Source organism: Cheilinus undulatus, linkage group 24, assembly GCF_018320785.1.
Source record: "Cheilinus undulatus linkage group 24, ASM1832078v1, whole genome shotgun sequence".
Taxonomy (NCBI): domain Eukaryota; kingdom Metazoa; phylum Chordata; class Actinopteri; order Labriformes; family Labridae; genus Cheilinus; species Cheilinus undulatus.
The window spans coordinates 18,165,990-18,188,534 of record NC_054888.1 but is presented as its reverse complement, the minus strand read 5'-3'; the positions used below and the strand labels follow the sequence as shown (position 1 = coordinate 18,188,534).

General features: G+C 39.0%; 1 protein-coding gene across 4 annotated transcripts in view; it reads right to left on the bottom strand.

The window, feature by feature from the left end:
- Positions 1-14: 14 nt before the first annotated feature.
- LOC121506470 (plakophilin-4-like) overlaps positions 15-22,545 on the bottom strand; it is an 85,654-nt gene continuing 63,123 nt past the window's right edge. For 2 of the 4 annotated variants that reach the window (XM_041782295.1, XM_041782297.1), the window contains exons 11-21: positions 15,992-16,175; positions 11,759-11,876; positions 11,254-11,448; positions 9,285-9,458; positions 8,627-8,777; positions 7,222-7,414; positions 6,828-6,912; positions 5,125-5,254; positions 4,875-5,006; positions 4,663-4,736; positions 15-3,232 (exon numbers count right to left, since the gene is read on the bottom strand). In XM_041782295.1, the coding sequence (XP_041638229.1) occupies positions 2,975-3,232; positions 4,663-4,736; positions 4,875-5,006; positions 5,125-5,254; positions 6,828-6,912; positions 7,222-7,414; positions 8,627-8,777; positions 9,285-9,458; positions 11,254-11,448; positions 11,759-11,876; positions 15,992-16,175 (1,694 nt within the window). In that variant the 3' untranslated portion in view covers positions 15-2,974. The remainder of the gene's footprint in view (positions 3,233-4,662; positions 4,737-4,874; positions 5,007-5,124; positions 5,255-6,827; positions 6,913-7,221; positions 7,415-8,626; positions 8,778-9,284; positions 9,459-11,253; positions 11,449-11,758; positions 11,877-15,991; positions 16,176-22,545) is intronic. The other 2 variants (XM_041782296.1, XM_041782298.1) reach the window with 2 other exon arrangements.

Below are 22,545 nucleotides of genomic sequence, written 5' to 3'. Positions count from 1 at the left end.
GGTGTCCGTCGTGATATAATCTTTAATCCCTATACATATTTCCCTCTGTAACATTGCACATCGTCATCATCAGTTTTGGACACAGACAGATGGGGTATTTTGGTCAGGTCACAAGTTAAATTAATAAAAATAATCAATAAATAATAAAAAATCTTCTCCACACAATCACATAGAAAGTTCTACATATCGAGTACAACAATGTAACAGGACGCTTTAACCATTGCATCTGTACAAATAGATTTTCACATGTTTTTGTCACATATTTCACACGGTTTTATGATATACTGCACTTTTTGGCCAACAGACAGAAAAGCAAAGAGTTACAGGAGTAACCCCGGTTCTCTGAGTCTTTAAAGGTTCTCTTTAAGGTGAGTTTCTCATTAAACCTGGGACAAATATTCGCAAACAAAGTTCAGAGAGACTTGACTCTGTTCAGTGGTGTATTTGAGCCATTTGTCCCAGGTTTTGTCTTTTTACAGCGTTCTCCCGTGTTGATGAAGATGCTGGCGAACAATATTTATGTCTTAAAGCCAACACACCGCACACTTTAACTGCAGAGAAAATGAAATCAGTTGACCTTAACAAACACTCTGGTGAACAACAATGTCAGGGCAGATTTTTTTTTTTCCTCAAAACGCAAATTTTGACTGAGCTCATCTTTGTGACGGTCAGAGACTCGACATGTTTGTGCAGAATAATGCAGATAAAGCTGGCAAATGTCTGCATAGGGATAGGGCTGACATTATCCACTGTTTACTGTATTTAAATATCACTACAATTATTTAGAAAAAGTCTGCTTTATTTTACTCATGCTTTGATGAATGCCATGATTCTACAAGCTAGTTAAAGTCACATTTGGCCTTATTTATCCTTATTTATCCTCTGCCATGTACGGCCTTCAAATGGAGCTAATGCAAAGTCTGTTATATGACAGGTTTGGTATTAAGAGGTAAAGATCGCTTGTTCTCCATCTAGCTTTTGATGTGGAAATACAGCATTATGTCATTTGTAATTTTTAAAATGTAGATTTTTTTAAATTATCAAAAAGCACTTGTTTTAATTCATAAGTCAAGAGGATTTTACCCGTGTCTTGGCATTTTGAATTGGAAATGAGTAATGATAAAGGACGGAGGAAAGGAAACTCGCACTCAAATGGGAGCTAGCTACTGTGGCTGACATTAAATATCTGTTTCATTGAACATCATTACTCAATCGCTTCCCCACAAGGTTTAAACAGTAAATTAGGAGCATGTTTGTGACAAAATAAGGATTTTTTAATATTTTAAAGGAGCTCATCTGGGCTCTTAGCTCTTCCAGACTGTCTCCCTTCATCTGACTTGATCAGTGGTTTTCAACTGGTTGGTCAGGACCCAAAAGTGGATCGCAAAGCTATTTTCAGCAGGTCCCAAATGAGTGCCGGGAAAAAAATTTATGTATTAAAGCCCTAATTAGACATACAGAACATCAACAAATTTTTTTAGATTTTTTTTTTTTGCGGTGACAGATAAATTTATTTATCTCCTTTTCCTGGAGAACAAAGCTGGCTTACCCAAAATAATTAGGAAATTCCTTGAGAAATTGCTAAATTTGTGTGCTATCTTTACAAAAATTGAGTCAATTAAAATGCATGCTTTCTTGTCTTTCTGTAATGGTGTGCTTTTTTAAACATTTTTCATTAATTACATTCAAATGGTTGTAAATTTTTAGGGCTGACAGCTTCCATTTGATTGGTCGAGTGTTTGGTCGGAAAGCTTTGTCCCCAACAAAGACCAGTTTAATCCATTACCTGAACGACCAATCGACCGGTTGGTGCCTGGGTGCAATTTTGGTCGACCAAGTTTTTCTTTGGTTGACTACAGGCCTAAAAATCCTGAATAATTTGGGTCGCGATTTTTTGTAAGGATGCCATACCAGTTGAGAACCACTGGTCTAGATGACACTAGACACTTGGAGTTGGAGTTCTATGAGACCTAGTAGGATCGTACTCCAAGTTTGTGATAGTTTTTGTAGTAATTTTCTGATAAGTGCTGCGTACAAATCCATTTAGGACATGAAGTACTAACTTTCCTCCGTTCCCATTCATTCCTTATGGCTGTCCTCCATTTCCTGACCCTCAGGCCGGACATTACGGGTCACGGGTCACACACTAAATAGATTAGACAGTGGTCTTTGTAGGGAGCGAAATGTGTTTAGGACTGTTACGTTGGGTTTAATCAATGAAAACAAGTAAAATTGATGTTAAAATGGAACAGTTTGGCGCTGAGATAGGAGTCGACATTATCCCCCTTCTTTGGTATAAGTAGGGGGATAATGTTGGGAACCACTGATCTAGACTTCTGGTTCCAAACTTGGGTACTGGGACCCCCAAGGAGTCTCAGCGATCATCAGAGGTGCAGCTCAACTCATCTTAGAAACAAGGAGGACAGGCTCCAAGGAAATATATTCATTTTTAGAAGGTCAAACTCCTCTAACAGACTAAATTTTTTGATTCCTTCTTCTTTTAAGATGCTTTTTCAGCACAAACAAAATGTTAATTTGAACAGAAATGGTTGTGTTTTGACAGAGTTGTTCATGTATATAGCTTTTCTTGTTCCAGGTATCAGTGATACATCTATTGTTTTAGCACCTGAGTTGGGAGTTGGGAGTTTTCTGCCCTCTAGTGGTCTATGGCAGTTCAATTAGCACCTTGTTGTGACATTTTAAACTCTTCTACAGTGACAGGTGAGCTCCAGCTTTAAAAAATAAACCAAAGAGGAGCATCTAATTTACAGATTTATCTGCATTATAGTGGCTATGATGTAGCTCAGTCAAAGTGGCGTGTAGCAGACCGAGCCCTGCTCATTCACAGTTTACACACAGATGCACACACATCCACATGCGTCCTCACCCACTCATACCCACACACGCTCGCGTCACAAACGCCCACAGAAACACACGGAGCTGGACGTACGCGGCGCCCGCGATGGCCGCGTCTCTACACCCAGGAGTCGGGGGAGCCGGTGAACTTGTTCGCCCTGTTTGAAGGCCTCCGCGTGGTCGAGTAGAAGTCCACGTAGTTGGTGTTGGCTTTGAATCGGAGCGACTGAGTGGCATAGCCGTCAGGGGAGGACGGGGTCAGGTGGACCGGCTCGTCCTCGTAGTGCTCGTCTCCGTAGCCTTGAGGGGACGACAGGTACATTCTGTAGCTGTTGTAGTTCTTCCTGTCGGGCTCATCGTAAAATGGCTCTGTGTGCTGGGAGACAAAACACCAGATTTATGACAGAAAATTCCCACCTAATGTTCTGGCCAGAGCAAAATCTAGATGTCACACCAGTGCTTGACAATCAATGTTAAAGTCTGATTCAGTGAGCATATGGCATCACTTCCTGTTTACCTGCTGCTACTGTGTTGCTTTGTCCTTTCTCTCTCCTTTCTCAAATTATTTCCCTTTATTTTTTTTATCATGCTCTTTTACTTTTCTAACAATAAGGATATATTGTTTTTTATAAATGCAGATTGATTCCAAATATTGGTTATCAGACTGATGAATGGCCTTGGGGTCTCCTTCTATTTCGGCATGCCTGGAAGACCTCCACAGGAAGTTATCAGACTCTGATTTGCCCTGGAAAACAATATCAGTTGTGCTTTTTTAGGGATATTCCTTCCATCCATTTTCCTCTGCTTTTTCTGGGCCGGGTTCTGGAGGCAGCAGGCTAAGCAAGACAAACCACCAAGTCCTGGGTCTGCCCTGGGGTCTCCTTCCAGTTAGGTTTGCCTGGAAGACCTGCACAGGGGGGTGTCCAGGAGGCATCCTGATACTCAAACTACCTCAACTGGCTCCTTTCAAGACGAAGAGCAGCAACTCTTCTTCAGTAACTCCAAACACCCTCTGAAGGATTCTCGCTTTGACCACTTACAATTGCAATCTCATTCTTTCGGTCATTACCCAGAGTTCTTCACCGTTGATGAGGGTTGGAATGAGGATTGACCAGCTTGACTGAAAGCTTTGCTTTCTGGCTCAGCTCCCTCTTCACCACAATAGCCTGGTACAACGTCTGCAACACTGCTGACGCTGCACCAATCTTACCATCCATTCTACCCTTATTCATGAACAGGACCCTGAGATACTTGAACTCCTTCACCTGAGGCAGAGACTCATTCCCTGCCAGAGGAAGCAATCCACCGTTTTCCAGCAGAGAGTAAGGCCTTGGACATCTTGACTGCTTCACACTCAGCTGCAAACCGTCCCCAGCTGAGGAAGCCAACAGAACCACATCATCTGCATAAATCAGAGATGGAATTCTGAGGTCGCTTAGACCCTCCTCTCCCGACTGTGCAATGGGACGCAGACACAGCTCTCATTTTGGTTATACACCACCACAGCGGGACATTAGAGACAATTCTGATGCATTTTCAGCTGTAAAATCCTCAATAAGTGGGCCAAACTCATTATTTTGATTGTAAAATATTTGACTTTAGTTTTATGTTTTAGATTTACTACATTTTGAAGTTTTGTTTGCTACTTTTCCAAAGATTTTCTAGAGTGATTTACACCAAAATTTCCAGTTTGGGGCAAAAAACTTCACAATTTTGTTTCTTTATTCTAAATTATGTTACCATAAGTTGCAAAAAAAAAAAAAAATCTGAGATGCCATGATTTTGAAATAACTTTAAGTTTCCTACCTGGGACCTTCTCAAATCCTCTCCTGACTGAGAAGAATATGTCCCAATGAAATACGGAGTTTTCTTCTCAGACCCTGATGGAGACACAAGAGAAAAGATAAGGGTTAGAGGGTCATAAGTTGCTGTTTGATGTATTTATGTAAACAGAACCATCAGAGGACCGTACATGGATCCCTGAGGGACGCCACCTTACAAAAGTGATCTCTACAAACCTGTGTACTGCCGTTTGTGTAAACTGTTGTCTCCATAATACGTGTCGAGTTGCATAGATGACTGCGCCCTCTGATAGTTCGAGCTGTGCCTTCTGATCCCCAGCATCGCCGGAGACGAGGTCGCACTACCGCCTGAGGACACAATCACAAAAACACACACTCATCTTTGTGTAATCGCTGTGGTTTTGGTTCAGTGTTCTATGGGATTTTAGTGATAAAAGGAATCATGTAATAATTTGGTCTCACTCACCGGTTCTCTCACCTGATTGGATGACAGGGGACATCTGCAGCGGGCTGGTGGGCAGCGTTGGCTGTGAAAGGTAGCGGTCTCGCTCCAAGGTCGAGACGGGGGTGACGAAGTGGGTGTAATTCCAGCCGTCCTACACAAGCACACATACTCAGTCAGAAATACCCAGTACTTCTGTTGTTTAATAACAATTAATGAGGAAATAATGAAGGTATTAGTGTGTTATTGCTGGTTAACTCTTAGAAAAATAAAGGTGCACTGCAAATCAAAAGAAACTAAGAGTGTTTTCAATAATTTTAAGGTTTAATTTGCAAGTAAATACCTAACTAATTAGATCACTATTGTTTTAGTCTGCAGGACACCCAGACTTATGGACACCCATTTCTGCCACTTGAAAAAGAAATATTCAGGCAATTCTTAATAACTGAGATGAAAAGTGAAAAGTATGAGATATAAAGTCATCAAATAATTTAAATGTTTTTATCTCATAATTTTGACCCTTTTACTCATAATTATGCATTTTTATCTTATAATTTCAGCTTTTTATTCATAATTTCATCTTTTTATCCCAAAATTTTGACTTTTATCTTGTAATTATGATTTTTTATCACATAATTTCAGCTTAACTATCTCATAATATTGACTTTTATCTTAAAATTATGACTTTTTTCTTATAGTAATTACTTTTTACCTAACAATTTTGACCTTTTTTCCTCATAGTTATGACTTTTTATCTTATAATTTCAACTTTAATTCATAATTTTGACTTTTTAATCTCATTACTTTAACTTTTATCTTATAATTATGACTTTTTATCTCAGAACTTCGACCTTTTCTCTCACAATTATGACTATTTAACTTAAAATTTAAACTTTTGATTCATAATTTTGACCTTTTTTTTTTTGAATAATGACTTTTCTATCGTATAACTTTTTATGTCATAAATTTACATTTCATCTCATAATTTCGACTTTTTATGCCATTATTTGGACAATTATCTTAATATTTCTACCTTTATCTCGTAATTTTGATATTTTATTTCATAAATTTGACATTATAACTCATAATTATGATATTTTATCCCATAATTTGGACTTTCTATCTCAAAATGTTGGCCTATTTTTCATAACAATGACTTTTTAATCTCATAACTTTGACTTTTTATGCCATAAATTCACATTTTTATCTTATAATTTCAACTTTTATATCATTATTATGACTATTATCTCATCATTTGGACTTTTTTTCTCATTACTGACTTTTTATCTCACAATTTTGACTTATCTCATTATTTTGATTTTTTTATCAACTAATTTTGATTTTTATCTCACAATTTTGACTTATCATCTCATTATTTTGATTTTTTGATCTAATAATTTTAATTTTTATCTCACAATTTTGACTTTTCCTTTTTTATTATTACTTAAATTTTCCATTTTTCTTTTTTAAGTGGTAGAAATTGGCTTCTATACAAACTGCTGTGTATTCACCAGGTATTAAATGATGTTAATGTTATAGTTAAACATAAAAAGCAAAGCTTTGATACTTTAATACTGCAGTATTTCAAAGTTTCTTACCCTCATTCTTTTCAAATTCTTTCCTGACTGTAAAAATACAACCAAATGAAATTCTGTCTGTGTTTGGCTCATTTCTAAAATAATTTTAAACCTACAAAAATAAAAGGAAAACACGTTTGCAGCACTGACCTGTTTGTAGAGTGTTCTCAGCTCTCTGTACTGCCACAGCGTGTTCAACACCTGAGCAGCTGCCTTCACTACCTTCATCGAATACCTGAAAAACACATGACCACGGCACGTCAAAACTCATTTATTTTCACAGTGCATAAAGTCTGATGGCTTAAAATCATTTATAATGGCAAACTGACAAAAAGTAATGAAAAAAAACTTTTGGAGTATCTGATTTCAGCAGAAAAAGGCAAGCTAAAAAGGCTTAACTAGATAAAAACTAAGTCACAATAAACTAAAATAACTTTTTTAGTTTATTTAATGAAAATCCAACCACTTAAATCATAAAAACCAGTGTGTTTTGCAGAGACTTCTCCCTTAATCAAACACTGAAGACAGATTTCCGTTCTCGTACCCTTTCCCTCGTCCTTTGCTGATGTCCACCAGCTTCTCGATGCCTCCGCTGTCCGCTAAAGCTTTGGCATTCTCCATGTTGCGGCTCGTGACTTCGTGCAGCGTGCAGCACACCGACGCCACTGTGTCGTCCGACAGCACAGAGGGACTGCTGCCGGGGAGCCGGTTCACCAGATCCCTCATGGCGTATTTTCCTATGGGAGACAAAGATGAACACCAACTTTAAAAACTTTCATTAGTGGGTTATATTTGTGAAGTCTGCTGCTCCTCATACCAGCATCATTTATACTTATTATCTACTGAATCCCTTCTTTTTGTTGGGTGAAAAACACACAGAGGTTTTCTACTTTTACTAATCATGAATCAGTGAGACAACAGGTTTTTTTTCTAAGCTTGAAGCCTGTGCAAGAAATGAAGAGTAGTTTCACTTAATCAGGTTTTGATGCTCTTTTCATTGCAAAATCCTGGAAAATATCAGTTAAAATCTTACACTGAGTATTACCCTGCATCAGTACAAAATGATTTGTGTGCTGCACATCCTCAACTAAAATGAAATTTATTTTAGGAGCTTTTCAGTTGCAATAAATCTGGATATCTTAATCACCAGAAAACTCCACAATGTCCTTCTTTAAGACAATTCTAACATTATTTATCTACTCTAAGGACATGTTTGACCTTCAAACAAACAGCTAAGCATTTTGGTTTCAATCAGATGTTATTTAGAGGCTTGAAAACAAGCATCTTTGAGCTTTATTGCTGTTTTCTACATCTAAACCGACCTGTTATTTAGATTTAAAAGTGCATACAGTATGCGTGACTCCACCAGAGCTAACTTGAGACATGAGAGACTCCTGATCCTCCTCTTGGCCTTGTTTATATTTCAGCATGGTTGATATTTAGGATTATTGATTCTTCATATTTTCACTCCTTCACCTCCTCCTACCTCTAACTCAAACTGCTGCTCAGCTTAAGACGTGTAAAGGGATTTTTATGTTTGTTTTTTAGTGTTTATGCATCAGATCCACCCCCTCTGTTGACTCCTTAAAGTGTCAGCTAAAAAAACTCCTTTTGTACGTCACAGTTTGAGTCCCGCTGCTCTGAATTTACTGCCTTAAAAATGCTGAGCTTGTTTACGTCCTTTTCTAAGCACCAATACTCTTTCATTATAAAGAACTTTAATACTTTGCTGATAACACAGATGTAAAACAAATCCCTGTTTCTTGTGTGGCATCTTCAGCGCATCTTTCCTCCACCAGGGGGCGATGTGCTCTCAAAGTGGTGTGACTTCAAATCCACTTTGAACAATCTGTTCCTGATTCATGTGTAAAGATGTTCTTTTCACAGCCTGACTCATCACGCTGTGTGTTATTCAGTGTGTGTTAAATGTATTCAGTGTGTGTTCAGACCTATCAGCTCCTTGTTGCGGCCATCCAGCGACATGTTTCGGAGCGCTGTGGCGACGGAGCAGACGACCCGGTCATTGTCCATCCTCAGCAGCTCCACCAGGATGGGCAGACCTTTCTCCTTACGCACTGCTGCCCGGATGTAGGCAGAAAACTATAAAACAGACAAAGAATTGTATTTTGTTTAAATGTTGATAACTTTAGTTGTATAGCACTTATAAAAACAAGGCAAAACAACATCAATGTAAAGGAATCTAACCTATATATGAAACCCAAACAACATTACTACTCAGACATCATGAAACATCATTAGTACTGTCATCACATGGGCTAAGACGTCACATGACACCACAGGAACCCATGAAGACCAGGCCAAACAATAAACCAACTACAAGAGCACCACAGATTCAAAAAGTAACAAAAAGATAAACAAAAAGAACCACAAATAATAAGAAAGAAATACAGTAAAAATAAAGATAAATGCATAAATATGAGGACAGGAAACACTTAAAGCAATACATGCATTATAAAGATAAAGGCAAAACCAGTAAGATCAGCCTAAATTCAAGCAATAAGGAGAGTAAAATATATTAAAATATGCTAATAAATTAATAAATAAATGGTAATAACAATAATAATTATAAAACCAAAGGACCTTTACCTTCCAGTTCCCAGCAGAGAGGTTCTGCAGCGAGCCGGCGGCGCCCTCCAGCGTGGCGGGGTTTGAGCTCTCAGCAAGCAGGTTGAGGTACGGCTTCACCACCAGCGGGTGCCACAGGAGCTCTGCTCCCCTCAGAGGCTGAGAGAACCCTGGGATAGGCCCCACGCCGTCCCACTGCAAGGAAACACCAAAAAATATCCCAAATCTTCCCGACAACATGTAATAAACTTTGCATATTTGAGTTTTTGTTAGTTAGACCAGTGGTTCCTAACCTTTTTTCCTCTAAGCCCCCCCTCAGGATCAACACAAAAGAACTAGTGATAAATAAATAACTCTATAATTATAAACAAAATAGAAATATCATCATAAAAAATCACTATAAAATATAAAAATAAAATAAAATCATAAAATAATGACAAAACATAAATATCAATAATATAAATGTTAAAAGCATAAATATTGTACAAGATAAATATATATAATATAAAATAATAAAAAACATATAATACAAAATAGTTTAAAAAAATACAAATAAAAATCAAATTTAAATACCACTGAAAATGAATAACAATCTTTCTGACAACATGCAATAAACTTTGCATATTTGAGTTTCTGTTATTTAGACCAGTGGTTCCCAACCTTTTTTCCATTGAGCCCCCCGCCCCCCTCGCCCAGGACCAACACAAAATAATTGTGTTAAATAAATAACTACATAACAATAAAAATAAATAAAAATATCATCATGTAATATAAAAATGCAAACGAAATAAAATAATAATAAAAAATAAATAATAATAATATAATATAAATATATATAATATAAAATAATAAAATAATAATAAAATAAAATAAAAATATCACAATAAAAATATTGTGAAATAATAGTGATAAAAAATATTGATACTTTGTGGCCAAAATTAACATTTTTTTTGTGTAAATCCAAACAAAATAGCCATAAACACACATTCTTTTACCCAACAACCATTGTATGAATTATTTACAAGTGTTATACCATGATTTCTGTTAATATGGGCGAATCTAATTTTAACGACCTCTGGAAGACAGAGGCTTGTGCCCCAGTGAGATCTCTGACGCTCCCCTAATAGTGTCCCGGACCCTGGGCTGGGAACCAAGGATTTAGGCCAACAACAGGCTACAGCTTTAATAAAAACCCAGCTTTTAGTATCTGATTATAAAGCTTTGGCCAGTTTAAAAGCATGAAATTAAATTGAGATATGCCAATTCATGGCGTATCAAATTTATGCTGACATATTTATTGATTTAATTATTTCAGATCAAACAAAGAGATCTTTTTTGTCTTCTGGTTCCGAAATAAGAATATCTCTTTATAACTGTTAAAAAGCCTTGTTGTTATTTTTATGATGTCTATTTAACTGTCTGGATATAAATTTAATCCACAAATGATAGAAATACACATTATGGCCTTTGCTTTTATTTAATCCTAAAATTTAACCTCAATATTCTAATTTTAGAGAGAAAATTCTCAGAGAAAGGGGAAAAATCAGCAAAATAACAATGCACAAACTCTGATATAAATAACATGGCCATTGTTTCTTTAAAATGATCATTAAATTAAGATTTTTGAGTATATTTTAAAAGATAAATTCACTGACTAGCGCATCCATCGAACGAGTGTTATAATGTTAAATGTGCTGTAACTGGGCCAAGATGTTGACAAAACATCAGGATGAAAAACTTTAAATTATGGTTATCATTTAAGAAATTCTGAGCATGTTTAGAGTGTTTGGCTCAGAAACAGAAGCAAAAAGGCTGATTTGAATACAGTGTTGACTTTGGTCATTGGGGGAAAAGTCTAATTTTCCCCAACTGAAGAATGGAAAAGAGGAAATTAATTTATTGTTCTTTTCAGAAAGAAAATCTGTAACTCTGCCATAAAAGTCTCCACGCCCTCCTCCCCTCTCTGAGGAATCCTTCCTGTATTTTCTACCTTGTCATCGGGCCAGCCTCCCCTCTTCCTGCCCCTCCTCCTCTTGCCCCAGCAGAGGTAGTCCAGCTCCTTGGCGGGCGAGGAGAAGCCCAGAAGGGTGTCCAGCTCCTGGTTTCCAAGGAGACGGGAGGAGGGCATCTCCACCTCAAGGCGGTACGAGAGGTTCCTCAGAGTGCACACGCTGTTCTCCACGATCTGAAAAAATAAAAAAAACACGTGTAAATATGTGAGGTCAGAGTGGAGCTTCGAAGGGTCAAGTTTGATTCCTGAGGTTTTTTTTTTTGTGCAAATGCAGCCTGAAGGGGGCGCTAGAGGAAAGCTTAAACACTTTTCATGTGGTTTAACTCCTGCTCTGTGGTCAAATCGACCCACTCTGCTCCTTTCTGTGGAAACTAAATGATTAATAGTCACATTTTCTGGTAAATAATGAGCTATAGTTGTGTTAGGATGAGGTTAATGTGAGGGCAGCTCCCCTGGGGGCAAATATGTGTGTTTTTGTGTGCACCTTGCTGTCGTAGTCAGAGGTGTTGACGCAGGCTTTGAGCACGTGAAGCAGCGAGTCGACCAGACCTTCACAGCAGCGCAGCTGACTCCTCGCCTCCTCCCCTGCTGAGCTCAGGTTCCTTTCACACACAGACACAGATTAATTCAGAGCGAGATGCAGTGCCTGGATTCCCCCACAGGGTGGCTGAAAAACCTGCCCGGATACAGTAAAGGAGGGAGCCGATCCTCCAATCGGAGCCTGCAGCCGCTGCTAATGGAGAGCTGGCATGGAAGGACTGCACAACAGCACATGACTCCCACAATGCATTTCTATACCATCAATATATACAGCCGGTGTTAATGCAGAGAGACGCTGAGGGCTGCACTGACTCCCTGCAGCACAGAGGGAATAAATTAGACGCCATAAATCAGCAGTGGTTAGTATGCTTTATGACCACACAGTAACTCATCCTCTTTAAATGAACTTACTGCATGACAGAAACTACAATTTTTGAAAGTTTTTACTTCAGGAGACACACCTGGACTGGATCCTAATTGGCTCCTAATACTAAAGACAGACTGGCACTGGTCCAGTCAGGAGAGTTGGCAGCATGTGGACATGAAGTCTCCACTCAGCAGGTTTGATTCATTTGATTTAGGAGACACACGGGCCAATCAGAGAGGGATACTGAAAACCAGATCTGCCAGATTCATTCAGTAAACTTTGTTTTACTGGTGAGGAAAATCAGCGTATCAGATTTGGAAGAGAAATACCGATTCTGAAGTCTGGTGAAAGGAAGTTTCCTCTGCTACTAAACGTTTTTGCTCCCATGGTGCACCTTGAAAAAGGAGTTTAAGGAACACGTTTCCTCCAGCCTAAAATCTGCTGCAGGAGGATTTCAGTCCTAGGGGGCTTGTCTCTTTTTAAAAGTAGATCAGAGATGTAGGAGGAAGATGTTTCAGGTTGTAGATGTTTTTACTGATGAAGTTCTGCTCTGTGGTGCAGGACTGATTGATATTGTGCACTTTTGAAATGAAGGTTACACAGAAAAGACTGACTAGTGTAATGAAATCAAAAGGTGCTTTAATAGTCTATGGCTGTGAATGTTTAAGCAAGCAGTATTTTTCTAGTTTTTATTAATCCTCCTGAAAGATTTCCATATTTTTGGTTATGGGTTTCTAGTTTTTTCCATCCCCAGCACTGCTTTAGAACACTAAGTCTGGTCCCGCCCCTTAAAGGGAGGCTTTAGTCGCCACTGTAATGGGGCTAAATACTGCTAGTGGTGAGCTACCAGTGATTAACATTGGTCTTTATTATAAAAGGGTTTACAGTGCCTAATAAAAGCATGTTTTATCCTTATATTGATTTTATAATTCACTCATGGTTGATAGAATTTTGCCCTTACTGAGAAAAAAAAACTACAAATGAACCTCTTTAATATCAAAGTGAAAACAGATTTCTACAAAGTACTGTCAATTAAATAAAAATATGTAATGTGTAAGTGACTGCATAAATATTTGCCCCATCTGTGTGGATAGGTCTCAATCAGGCTTGCACATCTGGACACTGCAATTTGACTCCAGGCTTCTTTCCAAAACTGCTCATGCTCTGTCAGGTTGCACAGGGATCAGACATATAAAGCCCTTTGCAAGTCCAGACACAAATTCTTTATTGGATCTATCTGGGCTTTGACTCGGCCTCTCCAGAACTTTCACCTTGTTGTATTTAAACCATTCATTCTACCCTCTACCTTTACAAGCCTTCCAGGACTGGCTACTGTGAAGCATCCCCACAGCATGATGCTGCCACCACTGTGCTTCACAGTGGGGACGGTGTGTTTGTGATGACGTGCAGAGTTTAGCGTCTTCTCTGATGGCCAAAAAGCTCCATTTAGGTCTCATAATACCAAAGAATTTTCTTCCACTTGACCATAGCATCCACCACATGACTTTTAGAGAACTCTAGTCCAGATTTAATCTGAGTTTTCAACAGTGGCTTTCTCTTTAACAACCTCCACCAAATCTTTGACTGGTGAAGAACCTGGACAACTCCTTCAGAGTAGTAATAGGTGTCTTGTTGACCTCTCTCACTAGTCTCCTTCTTGCACGGTTGCTCAGTTTGTGAGGACGGCCTGATCTAGGTAGATTTACACATGTGCCATAATCCTTCTATTTCTTTCATAACTGAACTCTGGGGGATGTTCAGTGCCTTGGAAATTTTCTTATGTCCATTACCTGACTTGTACTTTTCAGTAACCTTTTCTCTGAGTTGCTTGGAGTGTTCCTTTGCCTTCATGGTGTAATGGTAGCCAGGAATACTGATTAACAAGACTACGAGCACCAATTGGCTGGGCCTCTGTTGAATTTGGTCAGTCACTTCAAAGGAGGTGCATATTTATGTAATCACTTATTTTACATTACCTTAACTCTGTAGAAATCTGTTTTCACTTTGACACTAAAGAGTTTTTTTTTTTTTTGTCAAAAAAGCCAAACTGACCATGATTAATTTATAAAATCAAATCAAGGGTAAAACATCCAAGGGGCTGAATATTTATTATAGGCTGTATATATACATATAGTCTTAATTATAACATTAATGATTAATGCTGGCCTTTATTATAAGCCACAACAGACAGTAAGGCCTAGATCTCCCCTCTTTGTTAAGTATCTTGAGATAACTTTGGTTATTAATTTGCGCTATTCAAACAAAGACTGATTGATTTTAAATGAAGAAAAGGCTCTGAAATGATAAAGCCTGGCCTAATTTTTAACAGCGGTGTGTGGACTTTTTAAAGCCACTGTAAATAGAAATCTCGGGAAACATGAAGGAGATATACGATGCAAGTTTTAGACGTGCAAATTAGTTTAAATGCCGACCATTTAAATCTCCTGTCTACCACTGAATGTAATACTTATGACTAGTTATCTTTAAGAGAGAAGCTGGTGAGAAGCATGTCACGAGTCAAGTAAAAACAAAAGCAAGAAGAAGGAGATATGCCCATAAACTTGCCTCATACCATAGAAATACTTCATTGAATCACTGCGTTTTATCTTGTGGTCTTCCTTAGATCATAATCCTTGATTTCTGAGACATTTGGATTCAGTCAAGTTTTGGTTTATGGCGTTCAGCAACTGTGCAGAGTTGTTTCTGCTTTTTGCTGCAATCTTTAAGAAGGCTAAAACTGAAATACCATGAAAATAATCAGCACATAAAGAAAACAAAGCCAGTAAAGTAAGTTGAGTAAGTTAAGTGTCATGAAATAAAGACAGAACAAGTCATTTTGCAAATGCAGTCCCATCATTTAAAGCTCTTAACACTCTGCATTAAAAAAGAAGGGTGTTAGAATCCATTTATGCATTAAAAGCTCAATATTCAAAGGCTGCAGGTCTTTTTCTTTGTTATAAAACATTACACACATCCTTCAAGGCTGTGTGCTGTTGAATATTTTACAGTTTTATTGATTCTAAGGTCAAATTATGTTGCACTTGATAACCTAAGGACATAGAAGTGTTTAAAGCTGCTGGATGAAACCTTATTTACATCCTTTCCTTCTTCTAAGAACATGAAACTGCAGCTTTTTTTGGATGTTACGGGCTGAACTTTCTGGAAATCTATGTGCTTCATTTTAAGAGGAAATCTTGGAATAAGTGGAGGTTTTATCAAGTGAGCTGAGAGTTTTTCCTCTGACTTTATGATATAAAATGTGCAGATAATTAATCTCCACCTTCATCTCTAGGCTCTGACTTTAAAGACCCACTGCCATCTCTTCACTGTTATTTCTCTCTGTAGACTAATGCGGTCAAATGCACCCTTAACACTTCACTGCTGCATAAAATCTCCATTACAGAGCCTTTTATTGACGATTATGGGGCGAAGATTATGTGCTGTGGTTTAACAGAATCATTAAAATAAAAAGAGGAAACACAGAAAGCAGCACAGACGACCAATAAATCCAGAAGTCATCCTTGCATTTCTAACGAGAGTCGATTTTAATGAGCTAAATATGAGCTTGGCACTCTGTTACATCTTTTTCATTAAGATGTTAGATGGATTTCCGTCATTTTTGGACATTTTAAACTGTAAAAGGCTTTAATTTTCTGTGATAAATATGTGTAAACATCATCAGAAGGGATTATTAATGACACTGATGGATAACTGAAACATGGCGGTATGTTGTTCCCGGTTTCAACTCCAGAAGAATCAACAAATAGAAAAGATACAACAGTTATAAGGGGGTGCATTTGTTTTGTTTACCTCAGGCAGCCGGTGGTGTTTCGCAAAAGCAGCGACGACTGGAACTTGACTTTGTGCTCATCGCGGTGCGAGGTGCTGCTCCAGCCTGAGTGCGGGATGACAACCGTGTTGGTGAGAGTGGAGAGAGCGTCGCGGATGATGGTCATCTTCACGGCGTCACAGGACGAGAGGTTCCACAGGACGCCTACAGGAGCAGGGAGACAAAAGCTTTAAGTGTGCAAACATGTCAACTTCCTGCCTGTTATGGATGGGTACTGTCTTTTAAAAGGGAGGGAAATTTTCAGACAGAGCCATAAAAACTGAGGGACTCTACTTCCCAGTAGCCCTTGCAGCACTTCACACCAAGGTGTGAAAAGGACACGTTCTCCTCCCTGATTAGAGGAGACAGAGGGAAAACCTCAGTCGTCTTATGATGTGGCACTCGTAATAAAAAGTTCTGTGCCACTTTTTCCATGAGCCCTGCTTTCGTTTTTAAGCTGATTCTTGATGCCACAAGACTATTAGCCTGCTCAAGATGCACCCAGTCTGTGGAAGGAACATTAATTCACACGTAAATCTAGTAGGACTTAACTGTAGGAAGTGTTTCACATGCAAATCTTTTTCCGTTTCTACTTATGTGCTGTTGATTTAGGGGAGAAAAGTGTTGATTGTCACACAGGTTGGTTGTCACACTTATTATATCTCCTCACCAGAGGGTGCTGTCTCCCAAAACTTGGGATGCAACTTTCCATAAGTGGGATCACAGCTCACCTGCATAGGCTTCTCTGGAGTAGGACAGCTGAACTTGAGTTGAGAGGACTTTTTGTGTTTTTCATGTCATCGTAAATATTCAGCTCCTCTGTATTTTTCGTCTACACTTTTACACAATGAGTTTATAGAAAAAAAACAATTGTTACCCTTAAAAAGTGTGAAGGGAAAGCTATAGATTCAATTGTTTTCAGCTAGCTAACAAGATGTTAGCCTTGGTGCTAGTAAGAAATTCCAGTTGGGGTTGGTTGTCACATTTAGGGGTTAGTTGTCACATGGTAATGAATGTGTTTAGCCTAGTTGAGTAGGCTATTATTGTTAGGCCCACTTGTTTTGTTCTTTATGTTGCTATAGGCTGGCCTAAAGACGTTTGCAGTTTCAACTTTAGTTCAGACTTCTTGCCTTCTTTTGAAGGTTTTTCCCATAAAAACAACATTGTGATAAGCAAACCCATACTGTGTGACAACTATCCCTGTGATGCGGTTGGTTGTCACAATGTGTCAGAGTGATTTTGATCATTAATTACCTCTTTGATACAATAATTTGGAAAATGAGAGGGATACACATTTCAAGCTTCGATTTCATCCAGGAATGACTACTGACGGATGTTTTGATGATGAAAAATTCACACTAGAGTAAAAAGTGTGACAACCAACCCCATTCTCCCCTACTTTTCTGTGTCCATTTATGCCCGCCTTCACTTCCACAAACACTTGTGTTACTGCTATGGAACAAAAGTCTAGCCACTGGGTTTCTGTGTGAAGTTATACTGAGTTTGTTGCTACAAGCTAAAGCTTTTTCTTTGCCAAAAGGCTCCGGCTTTGTCCTCGGTCAACTACCTGTAAAGTCACATGTGTAACCACCGCCATTTTGTCTTTTACTCGCTTGCACTCTCACACACATGTTCACCATGCTTTTCTTTGTCATGAGATTGTTGTTTTAAAATAGTCATTTGTTTGATTTAGTGTCATTACTTCTGGTGGATGCTGCTTTGTTAAATCAATTAAATTATTAATTTAAGGAGAAGTTGAAAAGAAAAACTGGCAAAAATAATTGGGGTCCAGTTCAACTCAAGTATCATATTTGTTTTTAACAATATCTCCTCTTAAAGCAGAACATTTTACAAAGTAGCCTGGTGAATATTAAGCAGCTGGAATAACAGAAAACTTCTTTTTCCTTGGGTTATTTGGTTTGATTACTTGACTGGGGTCAACCAGAAAAACAAAAGTTTGCATCCTTGTGGTGTTTGAAAACTGCACGTTTGGGAGACAAAATCTCCCTAAACCCTGCTTCTTGTCTTCCGCTTTCTCTTGCCTCCAGATCTTCCATGTTTTACTTCCACTTTTATCTCTGTCTTTACATTTTACCGCTCCTATAAAGCATCCTGTTTTGCATAGCACTAACTCTTTACAGTCTTCCCTGTGTAAAAGGAAAACAATGATAAAAAACAACCTTCGAGAGCCAACGAGGGTACAATGAAGCTTAAAAAGACAAAAACTCTGAGTAGGATAACAGCAGCTCCCAAAGCCATATACTTTGGCACATATTTTAAACGTGGGTGTGAATCAAAGCACAACAGAGTTAGAGCCTCGCTGCTCCCTGCAAGCTGCAGGGTACAAAGTCAACGCTGGAAAAAATACATCATCAAAAAATTGGTTATATCACAAAGAGAAGAACATATGCAGGAAGGTGGAGAAAACTTCAGCTGGAAGAAGAAAGGGGTCTGCTTTTTGATGTTTTGTTTTCTTGCTTTAAAATTAAGTAAAAGTAAGGTGTTATCCTTAAATTTGAAGGTGTGTTTTTTAGTATTAAATTATTTTAGGTAGAAATATGAAAAAAGTTTTTGCAGCTTTTAGGCCCAACAAAATACAGCTGTATAAATTAAGATCTTGACCCGAAATGTTTAAATCAAAACTTATTAAGAATTTTACAACAGACCAAAGATTCCACCCTTCATTTATGATGCCTCAGCGCTGGTGATAGCCAGGGCTGGATGCAGTTTGTTTTCAGGTTGACCTGTTAGGGTAATTTTTGTGAAGGCAACATTTGAGGGAAATGTGAGGGGTTGTCTTCACAAACTTTGCACAAATGCCATCTTTGACTCAAGGTTGAACTGATAAGATTTTGAAGCTGAAAGGTCATGGTTGCTTGACATCATGGTCATCCTTTGCTCATGAACTTGACAAAGTACTGTGCATATTTGCCAAAAATTGAGGCCACAATAAGGCATAATTTTGGCAAGTAAGCTGCCTGAGCAGGAAGGAGGATCAACACAGTGTTAATTTTGTCGACTAAAACTATGACTAAAACTATTCGTCAACAGCCTTTTTTTCATGACAAAAACTAGACTAAAACTAACAAAAATAGACCTTTGATGACTAAAACTGAAAAAAACTAATTTTATTTTTTATCAAGATGACTAAAACTAGACTAAAATGTAATGTAGTTTTCGTTTGACATTCAAAATCCATCACATTTCTCCACTGTGGGTAAATCTGTCAAAAAAAAAACAAAAACAAAAAAAAGCAGCTGTAGCTATTCTGCCTTTCAGCTGTAGAAAGCAGGGACCCCAGATTTGGCAGGGTGCAGAGAACACATTAACATGATTTGGCACCAGATTTAGGCAAGAAAACAAATGCTTGGACTAAAAGTAAAGACTAAAATGTGAGGACATTTTATGGACTAAAACTAGACTAAAATGTTTTTGAGTTTTCGTCAACTAAAACTAGACTAAAACTAAAAACGGTAGAAATGACTGAAATGTGACTAAAACTAAAATTAATTTCATTCAAAGACCAAAACTAAGACTTAAGTTAAAAGTAGCTGCGACACAATCCAGGTCGTGCTCCGGATATATTTCCAGGGGCATGGAAAAAAATCTGTCAGAAAATAAGTCCACGCATTAAGAATGGAGTAAAGGGTGGATGTGGCGGGTAAGCACAGCCTAGGCTACCATCCAGGTAGGTAGTAGGGTTGCCACTAGCCCCTGGTTGCGTTGTGGATTTTCAGAGCACCTGAATATCACCAATTGTCTCTGGGCGTACCACCTAGGGTGAAATACCAAGACAAAGAGATGCCATCGAGCTTGACCTTGGCTGCTGAGCATCGCATATGTCAAACTTGACTCCAGATGGGTAGTAGGGTTGCCAAAAACCCCTGGTCGAGCTGTGGATTTCCAGAGGGCCTGAAAATCGCCAGCGACCTTTGGGTGTATTACCAGAAGTGAAATGCCAAGACAAAAGATATGCTGTCAAGCTTGACCTTGGCTGCTAAGTGATGCATATCAAGCTTGACTCCAGGTGGGTAGAAGGGTTGCCACAAGCCAAAGATCCTGCTGTGGATTCCTAGAGGGCCTGAAAGCCACCACTGAGCCTCGGGTGTAACACCAGGGGTGAAATACCCAGACAAAGGAGATGCCGTCGAGCTTGACCTTGGCTGCTGAGCGATGCATATGACTCCAGGTGGGTAGTCGGCATCCCACAAGCCCAAGGTCCTGCTGTGGATTCCTAGAGAGCCTGAAAACTGCCAGCAGTCTTCAGATGTATCACCAGGGGTGAAACGCCAAGACAAAAGAGATGCTGGATTGACCTTGGCTGAGCGACGCATATGTCAAGCTTGACTCTGGGTGGGATGTTGAATATCATCTTTTTTCTGGCTGCCACCACAGGGGAGTAAAAGATGCAAATACATGACAGTCTTCTAGAAAACAATGAACCACTAAAATGTCTTTAATTCTCTTACAGCAACAGACCATCCACTCTTAACAACTCACAGAAGAAGTACTGAATGTTTTCTTAGAGACCTAAATCTGAAGGTTGAACATGTTTTACAAGGTCAAAGTCAAAAACCAGCCCACTCTTTCCTTTTGACCCACCTCTGTACTTCCACTGTTTGACAAATGTGTACCTAACAGGCATAAAGCCTCCAGACTTTTCTACTTCCTCACTAATCCGAGCCGTCTAGCAGCTTCACTCCTCCTCGTACTCGTCAGTTTGTGTGTGTGTGTGTTTGTGTGTGTGTGTGTAGCTGCAGATCTTCGTCCTGTTTCCAAACCACGCTATCTGAGCATCTGTCCCGATGACTGTGCCGAGATCTGCTCTGTCAACACCGAGCGCTGAGTGTTTGAGCCGCTGCCGCTCTCACCTCCCACAGAACAGCCGACACGCAGATTAATACAGCCAGCCGGGCGGGCGGCGGGCAGCCAGTCAGACGGCGACACAGCCCGACGCCCGGCCAATGAACCTCACAAGCAGGCGGACGCTCAAGTGCATCACAGCGGGATTTCAAAGTGTCGGGTTTTGCATCAGACAACTGTCTTTGTCACCTGATTTTACCCTTTAAGGAGGAAAAAGACAGACTTAAGTCGACAATTCCCACCGCAGGGGAGTATTAGAGGCTCCCATTCTTTGTCTCACCAGCTGGATGGCTTTGTTTCGTTTTATTTCTTTCGCCAACTGCTCTAGACAGTTTTTGCCAAAGTGACAGATTTGTAGTGCAATCTAGGACACTGTGAGGCTTTATTTAAAAGAATATCTGCACTTTTCAAACAAAATAGTGCACTAGTTGAAAGAAATAAGCAAGCATATGTGCTTTGATCGCCTACAACTATGTATACAATCATGCCAGTGTAAGGCTACAGGCTGTTTCAACCACAACAGTCACTGAGACAGATGTTTGCAGTCTCCTAAAGCTTTAATTCTTATTAGAATGTAATTATTTTTCGTTTACACCCTTTTCCCAAACTGATACCACTCTTTCCCTTTCTTTCTAGCCTCCAATATTTATGTAATTTTGAGCAATGTTTGACAAAATACACATTTTAGCCAATAAAGTTAGAATATTTGCCACAATAACAGCTGTTTGCTTCAGTGTAGAAATCAACCAGGAAATGCATCAAAAAAGAAAAAGAATGCAAACCAGTAAAGACTGATGTTAGCAATAAATCAACCTGGTTTTACCTATTTTTAGACTTCAGGATTGTAATCCCTCTAAAAAATGTCTTTGTTGATGTTTCTCTCTCATACATTACATTTTGTTTTCTTTATTTGCTTGCTTCCCAGTGACATAAATCATAAAAAGCATTTTTGCAGCTACATTGAAGAATGCCTGTTTCCAAGCAAGACATTTTTCTGCCACCGATTCGGTGAGCTGGCTGAAAAGTAGAAGCTGTCATTAGAACTACGAGGGCAGAAGAAATGCAACATAGAGGAAGACTGCCAGCAGAGGAACCAGGTTCTACACAATAAAACTTTTTAAAAAATCTTTGTAAACGCCGATATGGAAGGACAACAAAGCGAAGTGCGCTCATGACACATTACACACCTCCGCCCAACAGTGGGCAGCAGAGGGAATTGTCCCCTGAGTTTAGGTAGAAAGAGTGAGGTGAGAAGTGTCACAGGATTAAACTTTATATAAACATGAATCACAGCAGCCGACCAGAGGAGCAGGACAAGACAGCAGTTTTTATCGAGTTTAAGAAATATTTGCCTCCAGGTTTGAGTGCATGTGGTTAAAGGGGATATATTTTACCCTTTTAAGGCAAGTTTATATTGGTCCCAGAGGTCCTCAAAACATGCTTTTGAAGTTTTTTTGTAAAAAACAAAAAAACACTCCAGTATTGGATTCTTGAATGTCGAAAACCCCCGCTGTTTCAGCCCTGCTTAGAATGAGCTGTTTCTGTGTCTAAGCTGTCTGACTCCGCCCCTTTCAGGAAATGGATGTGGCTATCCTCATCCTACTCTCAGCTAACTGAACCTAGGGGGTGGGGCTTACTCATCATGAGGGGAAAATCTGAGAAAGGCCTGTTT